At 34.5% G+C, this 21,812-nt stretch overlaps 3 protein-coding genes across 3 annotated transcripts; 1 reads left to right on the forward strand and 2 right to left on the reverse strand.

Moving 5' to 3' along the window:
• Positions 1-5,966: 5,966 nt before the first annotated feature.
• LOC114194473 (serine/threonine-protein kinase AtPK2/AtPK19-like) lies at positions 5,967-9,910 on the forward strand. Its single transcript, XM_028084723.2, has 6 exons — positions 5,967-7,381; positions 7,483-7,565; positions 7,649-7,769; positions 7,893-8,066; positions 9,079-9,186; positions 9,389-9,910. Exons 1-6 carry the CDS (start codon positions 6,764-6,766, stop codon positions 9,662-9,664), a joined length of 1,380 nt encoding a protein of 459 aa, XP_027940524.1. The 5' UTR covers positions 5,967-6,763; the 3' UTR covers positions 9,665-9,910.
• A 384-nt stretch (positions 9,911-10,294) lies between these two features.
• Positions 10,295-11,974, reverse strand: LOC114194472 (low affinity inorganic phosphate transporter 8-like). Its single transcript, XM_028084722.2, has one exon. The coding sequence runs from the start codon at positions 11,972-11,974 to the stop codon at positions 10,295-10,297; it is 1,680 nt and encodes a 559-aa protein (XP_027940523.2).
• A 4,256-nt stretch (positions 11,975-16,230) lies between these two features.
• LOC114192991 (putative inactive receptor kinase At5g58300) lies at positions 16,231-20,415 on the reverse strand. The gene is made up of 3 exons (XM_028082676.2): positions 20,002-20,415; positions 17,438-18,834; positions 16,231-17,084 (listed from the first exon to the last, which is right to left on the reverse strand). The coding sequence occupies exons 2-3, from the start codon at positions 18,750-18,752 to the stop codon at positions 16,462-16,464; spliced, it is 1,938 nt and encodes a 645-aa protein (XP_027938477.1). The 5' UTR covers positions 18,753-18,834; positions 20,002-20,415; the 3' UTR covers positions 16,231-16,461.
• Positions 20,416-21,812: the final 1,397 nt, after the last annotated feature.

Consider the following 21,812-nt stretch of genomic DNA (forward strand, 5'->3'; position numbering starts at 1 on the left):
ATATTTTCAGTGACTGTATATATGTAACATTAATAAAAAATTATTTCTCCAAAAAAAATATATTTCTATATAAAAATTTGCTTGATGAAATATTTCCAAAACAAGCCAGTGACATTTTTTAAAAGATAAAAACTTCATACCAGTTTTGTGGTCTTTTATATCAGGTCCAAACTAATTTAATGTGTTTAAATAGAAAAAATATAGCAATAACAACAACCAAAGCCTCAAAACTAACCAAAATAATTGTACTTAAGAATGAGTGTAACCGTAAATTGAAACAAGAGAAAGGGAAATAAGTGTTTTGAATAGCTGACTGGAAAAAAAATGACAGCAAAAATCATGTATAAAATGGAGTGAAAAGTTTATTCAACCAACAGGTTTCATGTCCCACAAAGAGGTATAACGCAACCAATTAGGTGAAAAGTAGACAACTAAAATTTCCAGAAAGAAAATTAGCAGAACAAGGACGTGTTGGTCATGCTTAAAATATTGCATAATGGTAGGGAATGGTAATTCTAGCAACCTAGGCACAAAGTTTACTATAAATGATAATAAAGCTATGTGATTATCATAGAAAAGATAATGGGGACAAATGGCAATCACAACAAGAACTTCAAAGAAAGTTTAAATTCTGCAATGTAATATTTTGATCTAATTATAAACTAAAAACAAAGACTAATCAAGCTATGAACAAGGCTCATAACTTACTTGTCCACAACTGCTGAATAATGTTGCAAGCCTCTCTGTAGTAACCTAAACCAAGACAAAAGGTTCTTCAAATAATTTTGTTTACCATGATTAGAACAGTACAGTAAACAAACTAGAGCAACAAAAGCCCTATGCCACTATGTGATTGGCTACATCGATTACAAGACTATCTTTACCACATACTATTCTTTTAATGCTACCTTCTCTTTGAGCCTTTAGTGATCTTCCACTCACCCTCCTTCTCCTTGGTTAAAATTATTTCTTCTCTGCAAGATAATGAAAAAGTTAAATTTTTAGTAAATACAATTTTTCAACAAGATTACTTTGCTCACAAAAACTCGATTGTTCACATCAACTTTAAAACACAACAACTTATCACTATCCTCACCGGGTTCACTTCTGATGAACAACTAAGCTTTGACTTGGACTCCAAATTCAAGCACGACTTGGGGCTAGGGCATGCGATTCCCTTCAACCAATCAAAGATAAAAGTTTAACACAAAAATAAACTTTAAAACACAATAATCAATGACCTCTCTCACCTAAGTTCAATCGCGATAAAGAACCGAGATCCTCTTCTTCGATTCAGCTCCAATTTAATTGATGACTTCTGTTACGCGAGAAATGTATGAGGCAAACAACAAATCTTTGATGGCGAACGAGAAATCCTTGATTCAGGGCACACGAGTTCGGGATGCGCGAGCAAACTTCAGTGTTTAGCAATGAAGACTTTCGATTTAAGCTTGTGCGAGTTCGACCTGTGTGTGAAATATTTGAAGGGGCGCGAAAAATCCTCAGCTCCAGCCACACGATCTTCAGCTTAGGGCACACAATCTTCAGCTCAAGGCTCACAAAACAGTTGGGGAAAAATGGTCGAAGAAAGGAACTTAGGGCTACGAAGTCTGTGTGCAGATAGAAAAAGCGTTAATTAATATTGATTTATCATTTAAAATTTCATTTATGTTGATCAGTAGGTAATATCAGCAGGTAAAAAAAATATTTACCTGCTGATATAAATATTATTACATACGAAAATATCCTTCGAAACACTTCCCCGCTTAAACGCGCCAAAGTTATGTACGGATCTTACATACGGATCTAGAACCCTAAAATATTACATAGATACATACGGAAAAGCGTAGGTAAGTAAAATATTACCTGCTGAAAAATATTGGTAGGTAAATCAGTAGATAGATCTCAAATTACCTACGGATTATAATCCGTATGTAATAATCCGTAGATAACTAACAAATTTCTTATAGTGTAAAATATTAACACATTGATTGTAAATGAGTTACTTTTTATCAATTGATTATAAAAAAAACTTTATCTCTTTGTAAGTTGTCATTCAACACTATTTAAATTAGTTATTTAGACTTTGTTTGAAACTTATGAATGTTATGTATTGTATTCTATTTGAATTTATAGTTAAAATATGTTGTTAAATATTTTTTTAAAAATCTTGTAAATACCCACCCGTGAATATCCGAGGGTATTAAAAAAATATACGGATACCCGCATATATATGAAGACAATACATGACGAATATTTATCTAGTGGATAGAATAAGAGAAACTACCATCCATATCGTATCCGTCCCGTTGACATCCTTAATCAAAACAAAGGAATAAAGGAAGAAAAAAAAATTATAGTCATATATTATACAAATTATTATGTCTTGTATTTATAAGCTGATATAAGAACCCGTTAAAAACATATATGTAATGTTCTAATACAAGACTTACGATGATATTGAAATATTTTCCATTTTGGAGGAAAATCTAGGTTTGATGAACATTAATTCTTATTTTATAGTTAAAAAAAAGTATAAATGTTTTGGAATATGCCATATGTAGCCCTAAAAAGGATCGCTTTGTCATCATCAATCTCAGGTTTTAAAGTTTTGACTTGACAAGCTTTTGGAGAACAAAGTTGCTTGCTATCTTCGAAAGTTTATGACTTGAAGAGCAATATGCAATCATTATTATTAGTAACTATTTGATTCATGAATGTGTAAATGGGGAAAAATAGTATTTGAGAGAGAAAATAATTAATTTAAACTTAAATATATTTATAAAAAATAAAAATTGATTTCTGAACTTTATAACTTAATGGCAAGTGTGTGATAACATAGAAAATAGTAGTTTAGAATGAGTAAGTGTTTAAAATAATGGAACTTGATTGTTTTATTATTAAAAATCTTAAATATAAATAGAAATCTAATAAACGAGTTTCATTATTTATAAACACTTTATCTCTTTAAGAATTGTTTCTAAAATTCTCGCTGCCTTCTCTCTAAGTTTTTTACTCTTGTAATCATCTATACAACGATTAGAGACCGCTAGGGGGATTCCTGCGACACGCCCTACGTCTTTGTCCGATCAATTTCTCAAACAGAGTAAGTTGATTTTCTGCTCTTTTCTCTGATTTTGTCTAAATCTTCTTGCATGTGGATGATTCTAGACCGCATGTGCCTTCTGAGTTCTCCTTATGTTTCCACTAGTCAATGGTTCCATTGATGCACTCTGATCATGTTCTTGTTGTTCTTAGGGAGAATTGGGGACTCTGTCGGGTTGTGAGGTGTATTTGAACTCTTTATGAATTGTCTGTATAGTATCTCAGGTAAGGGAAGCTAATATCTATCATGTCTCACAAACCTATTAGTAATGTTATTATATGATTATTTTGTAATTGACTGATGTGTTTGATATGTGGACTGAGTTGTGATGTTTGAAAATGATAAATACTTATGTTTTATCTGTTGTTTGAGAATAATTGTATGCTATAGGTGCAATTGGATTCAATTTGTGTGAATATTTTGATAGAATTAATGTGTGATACTCAAATGGTCTTTGTAGAGGTTTTGGGGTTGTATGGATTGGTTGAATAGGTATAATTTTGCTTAAATCAACTTTTGCATAATTGTACAGATTTGCTTACTCGCTGGGCGAGCCTCCTCGCTGGATGAATAAGTTGATCTGTATAATTATGCAGAACACTGATCTGTAGAATTATGCAAATTCGCAGACTCGTTGGGCGAGTAATACTCGCTGGGAGAATTTCCAAGTTAGGAAATTCCAGACCTGGACCAGTGGTTGGGCGAATGCTACTAGCTGGGCGAGCATAGGCCAATGGATGGGCGAGTAATACTCGCTGGGCGAATTTCCAAGTAGGAAATTCCATACTTGTACTAGTGGCTGGGTTAGTGCTACTAGCTAGGCGAATGATTCTAGCTGGGCGAGTAAGTACGAAATTGAAACTTGCATGCTTGAGTGATTTGAATGATATTTTTGTAGTTATAGAAGCTTTTTAATTATTATGAATGATGAGTATATGATATGAGATTTTTTATATGATACTGAGTTGAGATTGGTTGATGCTAACCCAAGGAGGATTAGCAATGATTGTGGTAGTGTATGCATTGAGGTAGGGATTGTCTTGGCAGTTATCTTGACGCTCTAACAACCATTCAAATTCTCAAGTAGAGAGGAATGAGGTATGTGGTGAGAGGAGGTTCTAGCCTAGGGTTTTTCCCTTGACCATAGGTGTTAACGAACTAACCTTGTATGTGGTAGAGTTTTACTCTGTATTTGTCGCTCTACAGAACATGAGATGCCACTACAAGTGCACAACTGTCTGGATCCAACTTCAATGCATGAATTCGGATTAATTGGGTCTTAGATTATTAAATTGTGTGAAAGTAATTGATTATTTGTGCTTGTTGTATGTTATTAACTATAGAATTGATTTAAGTTCTCTTTTTAAATCATTAGCTTACCCTTATTTTGTCTTTTTTGTTTTTGGTGTCTGTTATTTCTTGCCATGATCACCTGATTGGTGTGAGCAGTTGAAGATCTTGCTATTAGTCCCGTGCAGGGAAGAGCAGGAAATGCTACATAGTAGAGTTTCTTTGGAAATTTTAGTATTTTTGGTTTAGACTTGTGTTTTCTCTTTTGAAAACTTTAGTGCAAGTTGTGTATATAAATTGTATAACAGTTTATCTAGTTTATGTGAGATGACTGTAACATACTGTTTATATTTTGGGTTCTATGTTTTGAACTATCAGATATGTAATGTTTTGTTTGATGGTTTAGACTATTAAATGGGATGTTACAAAGTGAGTCTTTAAAAAATTAGTTTCAAATTGATATTATATATATATATATATATATATATATATATATATATATATATATATATATATATATATATATATATATATATATATATATATATATCACAATTTAATCGCCACACTTTTGTAACATTAAAGGACCAAATAAGAGTTTTGGTTATATAAAAGCTAAATCGATATTTAGTTTATATTTTAGGGATCAAAATCACCTTACTGAAAATTATTGTTTGCTTATTAAAGATAAGAAAAATGAAAAATATTCATTTATAAGCAAATAAAGAGGAAAAAAAAAGTTCAGCAAAACTTGTGTTTGAAAACTACTTAAAAAGAATCAAACAAAAGGAGTAGGACATGTTCACATGCTATATTAGTTTTGTTCATGTCAAAATTTATTGCATTATTGAACAAGATTAGATCAACACACGCGTCAATGATGCAACAAAAAAGAAGTTCTCACACATGATTTTTGGATTAAATAATATAATGAATTTAGATATGAAATTTTGAAGAACAAAAACATGGAATTTGATTTGCATACGCAAAGAAAAGAAAAGACATGATAAAGAATTGCGTACAAGTACATCCACGCGGTAATGTATTCTGTTGCTTTGCTTGAGGTTCATTTAATCAGATCCCAAACGCAAAGCCACAGATAGAAGTTTCAATTATAATTTTTTTTCAAATTTTATATATATTAATGTTAATATAAAAGTTAGTGGTAGTAGTTGCAATAATTAGAAAAATAATGAAACATGTTTTGTGGAAAATTTTCAATCATAACTCAAATAATCCTTAAAAGAATTTTTATAAAACACTATTTCGATGTTGTTAAAAGAAAAAGGTAAAATCTTATTTTAAACGTGTTTTTTTTCTACTAAAAATTATTTTTTAAAACACTATTTATACATGTTTTGATACTTTAACGTTGTCCTCTTCTCCTCAAAGTCAACTTATGTTGATCTGTTGTACACGACACCGAAGCCGTGAAAAAGAATAACCGCCGCCAAAACTAATTTAACATTTAAAAAAAAAAATATTATGAAAAGAAGGTAGAAAAAGAAAAACCTTTATAGTTTCGTTTGTTAACGGCTCTGACCTGCATTCTCCTCAATGTAAGTTAAGTTAGCTTTCAAACTCTGTCCAGAATTTGTTCTGTGTTAGTGTATTTGGGTTTTGTTAATCATATTTGCTTTTGTGATAAAAACAAATCTTTCCTACCTTGTGTTTTATGGATGATGATCAAGTTTCCCTCTGGAATGTCTTGTAAAATTGTACTTTTGTTCTTGTTCTTTATACCCTTTTTCGATTTCTTGATCATTTGGGAGTTGATTATGACTGAAACAATAATGCCTTTTTGGAGTTTATGTTATCTCATCATTTGAACTTCTCTGAATTGTGGTTTTCTATCAGTGTTTGTTGTGATCTGTGAATGCATGTTTGATGTTTGATCCCATGAACTCCCAATTTCGTTTGTTTGGAGCCTAATTTGAAACTGCCAAGCGACGATATTCATTGGGTTCCTCCTCCTCCCACTTTCCCTGCTGCAATTTCATTCATTTCGTTTTTCTGAGTTTAAACGTTTGTTGCATTCTTTAATGCAAGAAACTTGAGTTAACTGTTTTATTGTCCTGAATTACAGAATTGGCAACCCGTTCTTCATGAATTTGACAAGTGTTGATACATTCACCGTTTCCTGTAGAGCGGGAAGCAACAACAATTTCCTTTTCCGGATTTTGGTTTGCTTCTTGCTACCAAGTTTTCTGGGAGCTCCTGAAGTATATGTTCATTCCCAATTGATAAAGCTCATTATTGGGTTTTCGTTTTCCTCCATTTGGGGTGGAATCTTTGGGCAAATCACACCTACAGTTCTGAAGCTTCTTGGTCCCATTTTCTGCACTCTCCTTGTTTCATCAAAGAGCCATGGTTTCTTCCCAGTTCTCTGTCTTAAACGAAAACAGTTCACCAAAGTCTTTCCTCAACCAACTGGTTCTACCAAATGGACCACCTGATCTTTTGCCTTCTTCGAATTCTGAGGAATTTGAATTCTCTGATGTGTTTGGTCCATCTCCTTCTGGTGGAAAGGTTTGCAATGATCCTGATTGCATTAACATCCGCTCTCAATCTTTATTTGCTCCCACAACTTGTATTGGTCAGTCCTTGCAGCTTAGCAAGCTCACCTTACATGAGACAGAAGATGCATTGGACCTTGTGGAGGTTTTAACAGAAACACAGAAAGAACTTGAACATTCTGTTAACAATGCAGCAGTAGAGAGACATAATTTACATTTCAATGGTTACTGTCTGAACAATCAGACTATTGGAGTTGAGGATTTTGGACTTCTGAAGGTTGTTGGGCAAGGTGCTTTTGGAAAGGTGTACCAGGTGAAGAGGACAGGTACTTCTGAAATATATGCTATGAAGGTCATGCGCAAGGATAAGATCATAGAGAGAAACCATGCTGAATATGTAAAATCTGAAAGGGATATACTTACAAAGGTGGACAACCCGTTTGTTGTGCGGCTCAGATACGCTTTCCAAGTAATACTTTTGATCATATCATATGTTTCAGTCTCAGGTTAGGAAAATGGACAGTGCTGTCATATTTGCATAACGACAACCTTTGTTTGTTGGACTTACAGACAAAATATAGGCTGTATCTTGTGCTTGATTTTGTCAATGGTGGCCACCTTTTCTTTCAGCTCTATCACCAAGGCCTATTCAGGTATTGTAATTTGTAAGTTGCATGGTATGACTATATTATGAAATGCTTATACATATCTGTCTCACTCACACAACTTTTGTCAGGGAAGATTTGGCACGCTTCTATGCCGCAGAGATTATTTGTGCCGTTTCTTATCTTCATGCAAATGATGTAATGCACAGGGATCTTAAGCCTGAAAACATTCTTCTCGATGCAGATGGTCATGTAAGATAACATAAACTTATGTCTCTGATTCTGTCTCTCTGCATTAGGCATGCCACATGCCTGCGTATCTATTCTGAAGGGATTCGTGATTTGTTTCTAACTTCTATATGTGCTTGATATCAGGCTGTGTTAACAGATTTTGGCCTGGCTAAGCAATTCAATGGCACTGAAAGATCAAATTCTATGTGTGGAACTGTAGAGTACATGGCCCCTGAAATTGTAATGGGAAAAGGTCATGATAAGGCAGCTGATTGGTGGAGTGTGGGAATTTTACTATATGAAATGCTTACCGGAAAGGTTAGAATCTTAGTATTTTTTTTGTCTTGTATATTTTTCTATTATTTTTCCAACTCGAAATATCTCTCTCAAGCATTTACTACTGAAGATGGAGCTCCAATTTCATGGAACTTGATAGATAAACTTGATTATCTGAAATGCAATTGACTGTTTTCTACTTTCATGAAAATAACTGAAAGTTATTCATTGTTCATTATACTTGGATTACATAATTTTACTCTGGTTTCTAATGAATTGCAAAAATAAGTTTGTATGTCTGATCTGCAGAAATTTATTTTGCTTCTGGAGCAAGAAACATAAGTTAATCAGAATTTTCTTCCATAATGATACGGAATAATAGTATTATTGAAGTAAATACACCAATCGCTGTCAATATAAGAAGTCAAGTAAGCGAATTGGTTCGATTGGAGAAGAAAAGAAAAGATTTAATTAAAAATATTTTCCTGGAATATCTATTTTCCCGGAGAGATGGATAAGATATCCCGGCACAGTGCCATGTTGATATCACCGAGAATGGTAAAAAAAAATTCAAAAGGATAAAAAAAAAATGAAAAATTGGATCTATGTCCAATAGATCACAATTATGAAAAAAAAGTATTACTATGGGAATTAACCCTAGAATGGTGGCTAATGATATCAATCTCCAACTGAATTCTGCTAAGATTATGGTGAATGATTTCTATTAGCCAGTCAATGACCTGTAACTCTCAGAAAATTATATCTTACATTTCCTTAAATTATGGTGCTGCGTCAACTTTGATTGTTTAAACATGATTGTATTTGAAAATCCTGTTTCTAAGTAACTGCCAATAATTATCATTTTGCTCAAGAGATTGAGAAAGTTATCTAGATCATGCGATTAGGTGTTGGTTTGTGACATATTTCTGGAGATTTACAAGTCACTTGGATGTATTTATGTAAAGCTGATACATAAGTTTGCTGATGTTTGAGTGAGTTATTGCAACTTTTATAATTTCTCTAAACTTTATATTACTGTGTACTCTAATTGCAGCCTCCTTTCTGCGGCGGAAATAGACATAAGATCCAGCAGAAGATAATTAAAGACAAAATAAAGCTCCCAGCATTTTTGTCAAATGAGGCACATTCACTGTTAAAAGGGGTACATATTTTCTCCTACATCTAATCATTAGTTTTTTTCCCTCCTTTTAATAATATGGTTATGAAAAACAATCACTCTTGAGGGAAAAGGCTTTTGTTGTTGCTGTATGTATATATGATTCTGAAAAATCCATTACTTGTATGATAGTGAAGTATTCTTTTTTTACACATTGGCTTCACAAAATGGAAGTTTTCTTCTACAGCTGTTGCAGAAAGATGTCAGCAAACGCCTTGGCAGTGGATCAAGAAGCAGTGAGGAGATTAAAAGCCACAAATGGTTTAAGTCTGTGAACTGGAAGAAACTGGAAGCCCGTGAAGTCAGGCCAAGCTTTGTGCCAGATGTTGCTGGGAAGCACTGTGTTGCTAACTTTGAGGAGAGGTGGACTAGTATGCCTTTGCTGGATTCTCCAGCTTCTACTCCCAAAAAGGATCACAGTACCTTCAAGAAGTTCTCATATACTGGTGCTCCAGTTCAGTAATGATAGAAATGCATGATTTCTACAATAAAGGTCCAATCAGAGCAGCCAATTCATGTAATCTGTGATGGCTTAGAAAAATATATCTCTCTGATACTCCACACCTATAATTTTTAAAATATAGAATACAGCCACATGTGCATACATTGAACATTCTTATGAATCATTTAAACTGATAATGAACATTATATTTAAAATCATTTACAGAAATTTTAGTCAAATATAACCAGTTCAACACTTCTTTTCCTATGCAGAAACGAATTTAATCTATTCATCTAAAGTTCTGAAACATGTTCAACTGTGGATCCGTCAAAATATGTTTTTTAAAGTTGAGACTTTAACTGAATGTCCAACACCTTAATATGGTAAAAACAGAAGCACTAGGTGCAGAGATTACAGTATAAGTATTCATTTTGGTTCTTCTACTGGTGCAAACACATTCGCACAGTTAACGAAGAAGCTCTTATTCTAGCAACCACACCACGCAAACATTACTATTCTTTAATCTCTTAGACAACAATATAAAGGGGAAACTAAAAGACAAGCAGAACACAGAAACGTGAAACTGAAACAAACATTATCCTTTTTGCACCTTCTTATTATTGAAGCTTCTAGTTGGGGTATTAAGATTAGCTAAACCATTGAGTTTGCTGGACTTATATCAGCGTTAGAGTTTTTGGTTTCCTTTTCTGTATCAGTTGTTTTCTCGTTTGCATTGTCTTGAGCAATATTGCCAGTGAGTTCTTTATCTTCTCCAGAGATTTCTTCAAGTGACCGACCTCGTGTTTCTGGCACTAAGAAAGTGCAGAGGAATCCTAGCATATTCACCACTGAAAGTGTCATAAGCGCGGTCTTCATAGCTTCTGATTTGTCTTGTGTACTATTTATATAGCTTTGCACAACAAAAGCACCAATGATAGCTCCTGCTTTACCAGCTGCTGCTGATATCCCATGGCATGTTGAACGGAATCTGGCAGGGAATAGCTCTGCCGCCACTATAAATGTTGTGCTATTGGGTCCAAAGTTTGAAAAGAAAAGGGTGACTTCAAAAAGAATGACAAAGAGGGTGTTTTTGCCAGCACTATCATCATAATTTTCATCTGGGTTGCGTTCATCTTCCCTATATTTTGTATAATTGAGTCCCAAAAACAGCATGCAAACAGACATAGCAAAAAATCCGCCAAGTTGGATTTTGAACCTTCCAATCTTGTCAATGAAGTACACTGTGCACCAGTATCCAGGGACAGTGGCAAACAGTGCCACTGCAGACATTGCTTTGGAGAGTTGAAACACCTCCTCTATGCCATTCATTTGGGAAGCATTGGGTAAAAACCCAGTCGCAGGGTAAATATCTTGTTGTGTTAGCTGAAGACTGTAGAAGGCAATATCCAAGAAGAACCAGGTGCTGGTTGTTCCTAGAAGGTGAAGGCCGTGTTTCTCAAGAAACTCTGAAGAGATGAATCCATAAGAGAGACTAGGTGTGGCAGTGGCAGCAACCCTGATATTTGATTCTTCTAAAGGTACATCATTTTCAAGAACTTTGGCCATATCTTCAACAGCCTTCTTGTGATTTCCTTCCACTAAGAAAGTGTATCTTGCAGTTTCTGGCATTTTCATTCTCCAGTAATAAGTGAATGCAGCAGGAAATGCACCAAACATTAGCACTATTCTCCAAACAAAGTCTCCTTGTGGCTGAGTACATTGCACTGGATTAACTGCATAAACGCAGGCTGGATAAGCCCATAGGAACAATTTGGAGACCAACATGGCTACACCTCCAGCAAACAATATTCCCACCCCTTGCATAGCAAAAACAGCAGCAACAAAAGCTCCCCTAGTCTTCGTATTGGCACATTCAGACATTATAACAGCTGAGAGAGGATAGTCTCCTCCTATGCCAAATCCTAGCCAGAACCTGAAGAAGCAAAGAGTAGCCACCACACTTTTGGCTGTGGAGCCAAAAGAAAGTCCTGATGCCAAGGCACACCCCACCATGGTGGCAAGGGTTATGCCATAAACCTTTTTTCGGCCGAGTTTGTCACCCAGCCAGCCAAAGAAGAGCTGCCCCAAAAGAGAGCCACACAATGCAACTCCTGTTATTGCATTGCTTACATTCTTTGGAAGCTTCCCTGGACTCTGACTCATGGGGTCATAGTAGTACAAGCGACCTATGAGCTTGATAACTGCAGTGATGCAAAAGAGATCATATGCATCAGTGAAGAACCCCATCCCTGCTATCCCAATTGCCTTGTAGTGATATCTTTGTGTCTTGGCTTTGTCAAGTGTTGAGAGGACACCTTTGTTGGTGGCCATGGCTCTTAACAAAGGTTGGTGTCTGATGGTAAAACGGGAGCAGGAGAAGAGGCTAGAAACATGACAGTTTTATATGCCATATTCATGAAACAAGTTCACTTGTCTTCTTGGATTTTGACAATTCAGACATTGCTTTCTTAAAGCTGGAATAACATCATTGGTAACATCGCGTCTCATATATCGTCTGGTTCAAGGAAAATGCATTGATATATGAGAACACACAATGTTTATGTTGAAGCTTGAAAAGCCCTCCTCCTTAATGGCTAAGTTGCAATTGGTTACTATCTTAAGTTGGCTTCCAACATAATATAAAAAAGTATAGCTTTGTTATTATCTTGTGTCTTTCATCTTAGTGCCTTCTTTCACCATTCTTTGTTCCTTGGCAAGGGATTCGGATTCCTTGGTTCCCTTTGGATATTCTGCGATATGCATGGAGATTGTTTGATGAAATCCATGCACGTAATCTCCAAACATGTTTTTCCTCTGTTGAGTTGACACGTGATTGTTTACAGGGCCAAATCCGCGTATCCTTCAAGGCAAAACTTTCAATTTTCTAATGGTTACAAATGTTGACACAAAAATGTACATCTTTGAACTATGCCTTAGAGATGTGGGGAGATTGATGTAACTTCTTTCCTAAAAGACTAATTTAAATTACAGACATATAAACATGTATTCTCAACACATTTCAAGCAAAGATGTGTTAGGAAAAGAACAGTGTTAGACAGGTTTTGGGTCGGAGATCCACGTGGACTAAAAATAAGAGAATTTCATAGTATATAAATAAGTGTAAACCTCACCTTACAAGTTAGTTTTGTGAAGTTAAGTTAGGTTTAAAGTCTACTTCTTAACATTTTGTAGTTTAATTTTTTTTTTTCCTTTTAAACCATTTGAGTGGACGAACAACAGGTTAAAATACTCTTCAAGATGCTCAGAATCTTCTGAAGTTTTGTGTTTTCTATCTATTTACAAACACGAATTGTTTGTATTCATCAATTTTGTTTAATTTAATGACTTTGGAGTTCCGAGCACATTGGTCTTGAGGATATCACACTCCAACTTTTGATGATTTGAGTTTGTCCAATTGCGTTGTAAACTATGCAGAGTAGAAAATCCACACCTGCAGGTACTTACCATGTCTTCATGTGAGAGGGCGCGACAAACAAATTGATTTCTTTAATGAGACATTATAGGCCTCAAACATTCATCAATCTATATATAATACAAAATTAAGTTTTCATTTCCGAGAAAGAATAATCAAATTTGAGTAAATCATCAATTTTTGGTACATCTCTCTTACTTAGGTATTAAAATCTAATAACGAGTCTTTAATATTTCGAGGTATTTTTTCCATTTGTAGATCAATGAATGAAACCATTTCAAAGTGTTAAAAATTTAAGAATCGAATTAATTTGATTTTTTTAATTTGATATTTCAAAATTAAGGACATATTAATTAGGATGACAAAGCAGGCCAGCTCAGTTCGTTTTGGCCCGCATCATGTTTTGGCCCGCAAACAGCCCGCCCTGCAATTCAAAATCAGGTTTACTTTCCTAGCTCGTGGACCTACATTTGTGATTAGCAATTTTTTTTTTTTTTGTGATGAACAAAATAAAAACTTTTTTTATTTTTCATAATAATTTATATTCATTTTCTATCAAAATAATTTTAATTTGTCTAACTAATCAGAGACAAGAAATAATAGCAACGAAGATTATAACTAAAGTACAATAGTAACATGTCAACTTACAAGACATATACAAATTTGTTAACCTAAAAATGCATAAAAGGATATTCCATATTCAAGAACTAAAATCATTATCTTATATACAATGATTATACATAATAATAATAATAATAATAATAATAATAATAATAATAATAATAATAATAACAACAACAACAATAATTAAAAAAAAAGGAACTTACAAAAATAACATGATGAATGATGTGAGAATTAAAAAAAATAAAAATATTTAATTTTGTGAATGAGCCAGCAGGCCAATTCGCCCCGCCCTGCCTTTAGCCTGCATGGGTTGCAGGTTTGTACGGGCCAACGGGTTCAACATCCCAGCCCGCCCCGTGTTTTTTTTTGCAAGCATGTGGGTCAACACGTCTCGATTTGTCAGCCCTAATATTAATATTAATTCTTTCTTTAATAAGCAAATGCGATAATAAGGAAAGTGATCTTCAAAATTAGGAAAGTTAAGTTGGGTCGAGTCCAAATTAGACTAGGTCAAGCTTGCCTAAACAAGTTGGGTTGGGACAAGGTAAAATCAGAAAATCAAGTTGAAATGGGCTAGGTCAATATGGGATTGAATTAGGTTGAGCCTAGGTTAATTTGGATTAGGTTAGATGAGCCCATATTAGGTTGGGTCAAGCTTATGAATCGGACCAAGTCAAGCTTGGTCAAGTCAGGCCGAACTGAAGTCAAGTCATGTCGAGGTTAAATTGAGTCATGTTAGGTGTAAGTTAGACTAGGTCGAGCTTATGATCAAGATGAGTCAGAACGAGTCAAGTTCAAGTCAGGTCTACTCAAGTCAAGTCATGTTGAGGTCAAGTTGATCATGTTAGGTATAGGTTAGGTTGGACCCAAGTCAAAAAAGTTTAATCGAGTTGAACCAAGTCATACAAATTCAGGTTAGGTCAAACCAAGCCCAAGTCAAGCTTGGTGACCCAAGTGGGTTGGGTCTTAACCTTGTAATTAATAGCAAATGATGAAAATTAATTAGCAACCAATCCACAATTAATATAAATACTTTGGAGATCAATTTGCAATTTAGAATAGTTTTAAAGACTTGTTGAAGAGTCTTATTTTAATTGAAATCTTGTTTCATTATGTATTGGGTCAAACCCACTTTGTACCACATCTTATCAACTCATTCATTCGATGCATCAATAGAAAGAAAGTTGCTTTAAAAGTGAATTAGGATTGATGCATGAATCATGGGTAAAATTTACGTCTAACAATGTTATATATTTTAACTAAGTCTTAACGTGTGTAAGAATGCAACACAAATAATTCTTAGATCAAATTTTACAACAAATAAATGTTTAGGGGCTCCAAGAATTGAAGTTGTGGTCCATTTCTTACCTTCCGTGTTCTCATATTTACTGCAAACACCTTTGCCAGATGTGTGGAATTTGAATAAGGCTACAATCATATCATCCAAGCTGACCTTTGTCAACCTTCCTTAATTACTTGCCACCATCCATTATTATCATGCAAAACACCCAGACATTTAGGTTTTTAGGTGCTACAAATAGTTGCAACTCACTTGGTTGTAGGATTTAGACACAAGAGGTTTCAACTTCAACATAAAGACTGATCCAATGGTGTCACAATCATAAGGCATGAACATGGAATTTGGATCCCCACCCTTCTACACATGCTTTGTTTTTGTAGGGTCATCATATCCATAACCCAGGTATTTATATAGAAATTGTAAAATGTCTTATAAAAAGTTAATAATTTTTCTTCTACTAAAATGTATAATAAGGGTTAATCTCTAAACTTTGTCGTGAAATTGGAATTTGTCATTGTCCCAAATTTTAATACATTTTTGTCCCAATTTTTAAAAATGAATAAATATAGTCAATTTAACCCAAAGTCATTAATTTGTTTGACCTTGTTAAATGACATTCTAATTGAGTATTTGAGCCGGAATGAATCAAATGATACAAATAATTTAAATGTTAATCTTAAACACCTTTGATATGTTACAAGCATTCAACCCTATACGAATTTCAATTTCTAACCCCTCATACAATGTACATGATGAACGGTGAATTTTTTTTTTTTCATAATAATATTTTGTATATAGCCAAAGGAGAAAAACTTCATTTCTAGTAGCACACTTTTTATAAAACAAAAAAAAAAAAAACGTAAAACACTTTCTTAAACCTTCTTTATTGATTAAAATTTATTACAAACCAAAAAACCAGGAAAAAATGTGTAATAAGTGAAACTTAAAATTTTGTGAGTCTAGTAAAAATTCTGTTGAAGAGCGTGCTCCTTGATCAATTGAGTACCCATTCTTGGTCTTTTAACTGTGGAAATAAGATCCCATTTCTTTGGGTTTATCCTAGATCAATTTTACAATAAATTTTATGAGCAAAACATTCTTTCCGAATTCAACTGTAGGTGTAAACTGTGTGCATTTGACACATACCCTGATATGGGAATTCTTTGATTTCCAAACTTTCTTATGTGGAATAATGTGACAATAAAAGATCATGCAAGATACACGAATGAGTGATACTGAACTGCAAGGTTTGAAAATTTTTACTTCTTCAGTGTCACTCACTTGATACAACGTTTCTCACTGCATTTGTGGAATAAGAAACTACTACTAAGTCATCTGAACATATCATGATACAATACATTTATCATAACTTGAATACTCTAGAAACACAACAAGGTTATTCTTTGTGTGGTACAGAAAATAAGAAATCCATTGCAGGGCAAGCATACCAATACAAAATAATCATGGAGTTTGTACATTAGATTCAGACTCAGATGATGTGTTACGGTTATTCATTTCAGGAAGCCTAATTTCCTCTATGTTCCTAACAGTTTCATCCATTGTTGGCCTATTATCTGCCACCTTAGCCACACATGCAAGTGCAATCTGAAGCATCTGCACCATTTCCTCTTCAAAATACTGCCCTCTAAGAAGTTCCTCATCAAAAACTTCAGCAGTCCATTCCTCTCGAACCACAGACCTCACCCACCTTGGAAGATCAACCATGTCCTCATAGCCAGGATATCCAATTGGAGCCTTTCCAGTGAGTATTTCAAGAAGGAGCACTCCAAAGCTGTAAACATCAGACTTCTGAGTGATTCTCCTGTACTCGGTTACTTCGGGAGCACGGTAGCCATTGGCTTTTGACATGGTTGATTGGGTGGTCATCATAGGAGTGAGTCCTATATCAGTGATGCAGCCATCACATTCTTTGGTTATGAGCACATTGGAGGACTTGATGTTGCCATGAGTAAGTTTCGAATCCATGTGATCAGTGTGAATGGAAGCAAGTCCCTTAGCAGCTCCAAGTGCAATCTTCATTCTTGAATCCCAGTCTAATGGAGATCTTCCAATTCCTCTGTTCCCTGTTGTTTTTTAGGAAAGGATGGAAGAATTAGGCAAAGATGTAGCTTTGTTATAGTTCATTATGTGTCAGCTAGTTGCATGATGAATTGCTTATTGCTACATAAGTAACATAATGCAGCTGTTGAATGGTGAGCAAAAGACACCATATGTTGTCCATTATCTTGCCTAATCCCTAAAACTACTGCTAAACAATCTTCAATGGTGATAGAAATAGAAAAACAGGCTACTTTTTCCATGACATCAATCTGGCCAGTGAAATTTTCCTTTAATAACTAGAATAAATATTGACTTCATCACACCAAGTAGCTAGATAAATATAATGCAGATGAAGAAAGGTGAAGAAAAAACGTACCATGCAGCAAGGAAAACAAGCTGCCTCCAGGCATGTAGTCATATACTAGAAGTTTCTCATCTTTGGAGAAGTAAAAAGCTCGAAGGGGCAAAACATTGGGGTGCCGACCAATTCTTCCTACAACCTCCATCTGCTGCTCAAACTCCTTCTTTCCAACTAGAACTTCCCTCAACCTTTTAACTACCACTGCTGTTCCATCCTCCAAAGCAGCCCTATATGTTGTTCCATAGCTACCCTTTCCAAGAACTTCAGCTGAAGCCTTTAGCAAATCTTCAAGGTCAAAGCTGTAAGAGCAACCTTCAAAGAAAAACAACCTGTTTTTTTCAACCTCTTGCACCCCACTCCCAAAACTCTTTGAAACCTCGGTCTTTCCAGAACACGGTGCCTTTCCTGTAAGTATGCCACTGCTTTGACTTTTGTTCTTCTTTAAACAGCATACAAACATCATCAAAACCAAGAGAGAGAGGAAAGCACAGCCCCCAATTGCCAGAGCAAGTATAGAAGCTAGGCCAAAGTAACTCTTTGAAGTGGTAGCACTTCTATTTTGGGGAGCTGCTGATGGAGAGAGTGGTTGATGAACAGGAGAAGGAGAAAGGGAGGAAGAAGATGAAGATGGAGTGGAGACTGCAGAACAGTTATTGAGAGGTGGTCCACACAAGTGAGGGTTCCCAGCAAAAGAAGTGTACGGATAATTGTTGATGGACTTTGGAATTGAGCCATTCAAGTTGTTATAGCTCAAATTCAAATACTTGAGACTTGGAAAGTTGAAGTCAGGAATAGCCCCAGAGAGGGAATTGTTTTGGAGATACAACCAGGTTAGTCTACTGAGATTCTGAAAGGTAGGTGGGATACTTCCGGAGAAATTGTTAGAGGAAATATCTAATGCTATGAGTTTAGGGGAGATAGAAGAAGGGATTAGGCCTGAGAAGCTATTTTGCTGCAGGTTTACATATTGGAGTGAAGGAATAGAGAGAATGTCAGAAGGAAGGTTTCCTCTAAGGCCATTGGAGTGAAGGCTCAGAATTTTAAGAGAATTTAGTTTTCCTAAGCTATTTTCTGGAATGGAGCCCTTGAAACCTGCCCCTGGAAGATGGATGCTAATGACACTAGTTTCATTTTGGTTGCAAGTCACACCAGCCCAAGAAGTACAAATTGGAGTGGACTCACTCCAATTTAACCTTGGGGCGTGAGGAACATTTGAGAAGAACTCAAGGAGAGCTTTTCTGTCGGAGTTCAAGTCAGCTACAATCAGGCCAAAGAGAGACACTGTGAAGCTTAGCAGAACAAATGAAACAGCACGGAATTGGAACTTCATTGGTTCTTGTTTGGTGTGAAGTGGAGGCAAGTGATGGTTCCAAGTTCTGATCTTAGCTGTTCTTCATCCTTGCTTGGTTCAGCTTTGGAAAATTATGGTAAAGTGTTAGCTGATCATATGGCTGAGAAGGATAAAAATGTTGAAAGTCATAATGAACTACTTTTTTATTCAGTGACATTGAGTTACTTGAGTAAGAAAGAGTTTAGTCTAACAACAATGATGTGCCACTTGGAAAGTGATGCAGAACTTAGACATGAAATGGTGGTTTAGATTATTAGTTTACAGAGTGGATTTAGAAATTGAGTAGAAATCAAGTCAAAAACTTCAGCAATTCCGTTCTTAGAGAACTTGAATTTTAAAGTGAGAATGTCTTCTGTTGGTACATTTTTTCAAACAAATCAGTCATTTCAAAACAAGTAAGAAGATTCCTTTACCAAAAAAAGTATTCCTTTAACAAAAAACAAGCAAGAAGGAAGGGGGAAAAAGGAGGGTTGTGATTGAGAATCCAAGAAAAAAAGAAATCAAAAAAGAAAAAGCTGAAGTTTGACTCACTTTTGTACTTCATAAAGAAAAGGCATTGTCGCTAAAAGTAGGCTGAAATCTCCTAATTTAAAATGATGCCGTGAATCATGAGTCTTGATTTCTAGTTTTTGCCACCAAAACTGGTCATTGCATAATCTAAAAGTTCACCATCAAATACTGAAAAACTACTTTTTTTTCTTTGGAGCTAGATTGAGACATTTACTGTGACAAAGGACATTCAAAAGGGATGCAGATGGGTAAAAAATTTCACACTCAAAAGAAGCATACCACCAAAATGTTAACTAATACAAACTTGCTGATTCATCCAGTGAAGTCATACAAACATAACATCAGTCACCTTAGGAGCAATGCCAGAAATATTAAACAAACAAAACAGTTAAGAGAGAAGGAAGTGACAGAATCAGCAGATCATACCAGAAAACTCTCATTGGCTACATATATGAATCACTTGACTCCATTCAACTTAATTAAAGACCAGATTTTCAGAGATAAATAGATCATTGCAACCATTGTACACAGAAACAAATGTTATACAGATTTGTGAAGAAGATGCTAAAAGCAAAGGATCAGGTTCCAAAAACAATTATGATGAGCAACAGAGGCAACCACCGACAAATGGACCATGTTCATAAAAAATGCCTTCTTTTCCAATCCTTAATCAAGCAAGTGTTCACATTTGGAGTTTAGAGGAACCAAGAGAACATACCTGTGTATGAAATTCAGTGTGAAGATACCAAGAAAAGAAGCAGCACTACCACTTCACAAAAATAATCAGGAGATGTTTAATCCAGTTCATCAAAAAGAGGAGAATTGCAATGAAATTCAAAATCTGTAATGAAGATCTAATGAATTGGTGAGCAACAGAGCAAAACTATAGTTTTTGTGCACGCAACATATGACATGAAAGCATGAAATAAATAGAGATTGAAACTAAGCACTTAGGAATTGGTGATGATTTTCCTACTTAACTACAAATCTACTCTGGCAGCAATAATGAGGGAGCTAACCAACACCAAATTACAAACTCTTTTCTGTCACTAACAATCACATTAATGTCCACTTTTTGCAGTTGAGATTAGCTCAACGTAAGAGGAAAAAAGAACATGGCTTTGCATGACTTCAACTCTAACGTTTGAAATGAAGCAGCAAGTCATAAATTAAATTAGTTGGCATGTCTTTGGGATTTGGGAATGAACCCTATAGAGAGTATTCACTAATTAAACAACTCACGCAACAACTTTACGTCTTGTTTTTACCTTCATTATGAACAGTGTAATTTTAGTTCTTTAAACCATAGGACCCACTCAACCCATACACCAAATTTATTTCTACCAGCATCAAAAGCCAAATCAAATTTAAAAATATTTGTTTGAAGAAATCCTACCTGTGTATGTGTTTAATATTTCAAATGTTCAATATTTACCTGCACAAGTAAAAGAAAATTTGAATCATTATAGAGTGGTATTCAATGGTAATGGGTACACATATATTGGAAATTGATGGGAGCAAGGAATTATGCATAAAAGCTATGACTAGCTGTTGCAGAAGAGAAGCACTTCCTGAACTTTCCTTCTGTCTGTCACATAAATAACAAAATTTTCCTAATTTTTTAAAGTAAAAATTGATGGAGGGATTCAAATTCTATAATTAAGATATTTGAAAAATGAAAACTGCATTCAAACCTAAAAGTAAATGGTATTAGTCTAGATTGTCGTTTTTGTTATCGGTCAAGGATATTTTTTTACAGTACATGAAATATTAATATAGATTATTATTATATCCTCGTTCACTTGAAAAAACTATAAATTATATTTATAACTTCCACCGTATCTATATACTACATTCATATCTCATAAATAATAATAATAATAATAATCTATTACCTTTCAAAAATAATGTTATTGACTTTACATAAATATTAAACATTAAAATTAAGTTTAATTTGAATGTTATTTTAGTAATAGGTTCAAGTATATCTACAATATACATACAATAAAACTAATTAATATTATTGCCTTTAGTCTTTTAAACTTTTTTCTCTAAGCACTACCATTGTTTCAGTAGTATTTGGTGTTGAGCTAATCTAATTCAATATAAAGTAAAACTCCGTCAAGAAATTATATTCTGATTCAACTTTATATTCAAAACATTAATTCGTTATTCTAACTCTTTAATTATTTTATAATATAAACCCATTAGTCATTAATTAACCATAGATAAAAAGAAATATTACAAAAGTAGTTAAAAATTATGTCACTAGGGACTATGTAATGCATCAATATGAACAATGAGATCATGACAGAAAAAATGGTTGTACATTTTACCTTTTCCACTTAATTATTATGTGACCTAAATGCAACTAATGAAACTCATATATTGTTCCTTTATTTTCACTGAGTCTTTGTTGTTTTCTACGTGGAATTTACCAAGTAAGAAACGATATGCTTTCGATTTTATTGACATTGGTTATAATTGCTTGCAGTATTGTTGCTATTATTTGGTTATTTAATATGATGG

Source organism: Vigna unguiculata, chromosome 8 (assembly GCF_037176805.1).
Source record: "Vigna unguiculata cultivar grain cowpea cultivar isolate G323 ecotype 2 chromosome 8, ASM3717680v1, whole genome shotgun sequence".
Lineage (NCBI taxonomy): Eukaryota > Viridiplantae > Streptophyta > Magnoliopsida > Fabales > Fabaceae > Vigna > Vigna unguiculata.

Coding starts and splice junctions, on each gene's coding strand:
- LOC114194473 (XM_028084723.2), top strand. CDS start 6,764: ATGGTTTCTTCCCAGTTCTCTGTCTTAAACGAAAACAGTTCACCAAAG. Junction 7,382..7,482: donor GGCTCAGATACGCTTTCCAA/GTAATACTTTTG, acceptor TTGGACTTACAG/ACAAAATATAGGCTGTATCT. Junction 7,566..7,648: donor TATCACCAAGGCCTATTCAG/GTATTGTAATTT, acceptor AACTTTTGTCAG/GGAAGATTTGGCACGCTTCT.
- LOC114194472 (XM_028084722.2), bottom strand. CDS start 11,974: ATGGCCACCAACAAAGGTGTCCTCTCAACACTTGACAAAGCCAAGACA.
- LOC114192991 (XM_028082676.2), bottom strand. CDS start 18,752: ATGAAGTTCCAATTCCGTGCTGTTTCATTTGTTCTGCTAAGCTTCACA. Junction 17,085..17,437: donor CTTGTTTTCCTTGCTGCATG/GTACGTTTTTTC, acceptor AAAAAACAACAG/GGAACAGAGGAATTGGAAGA.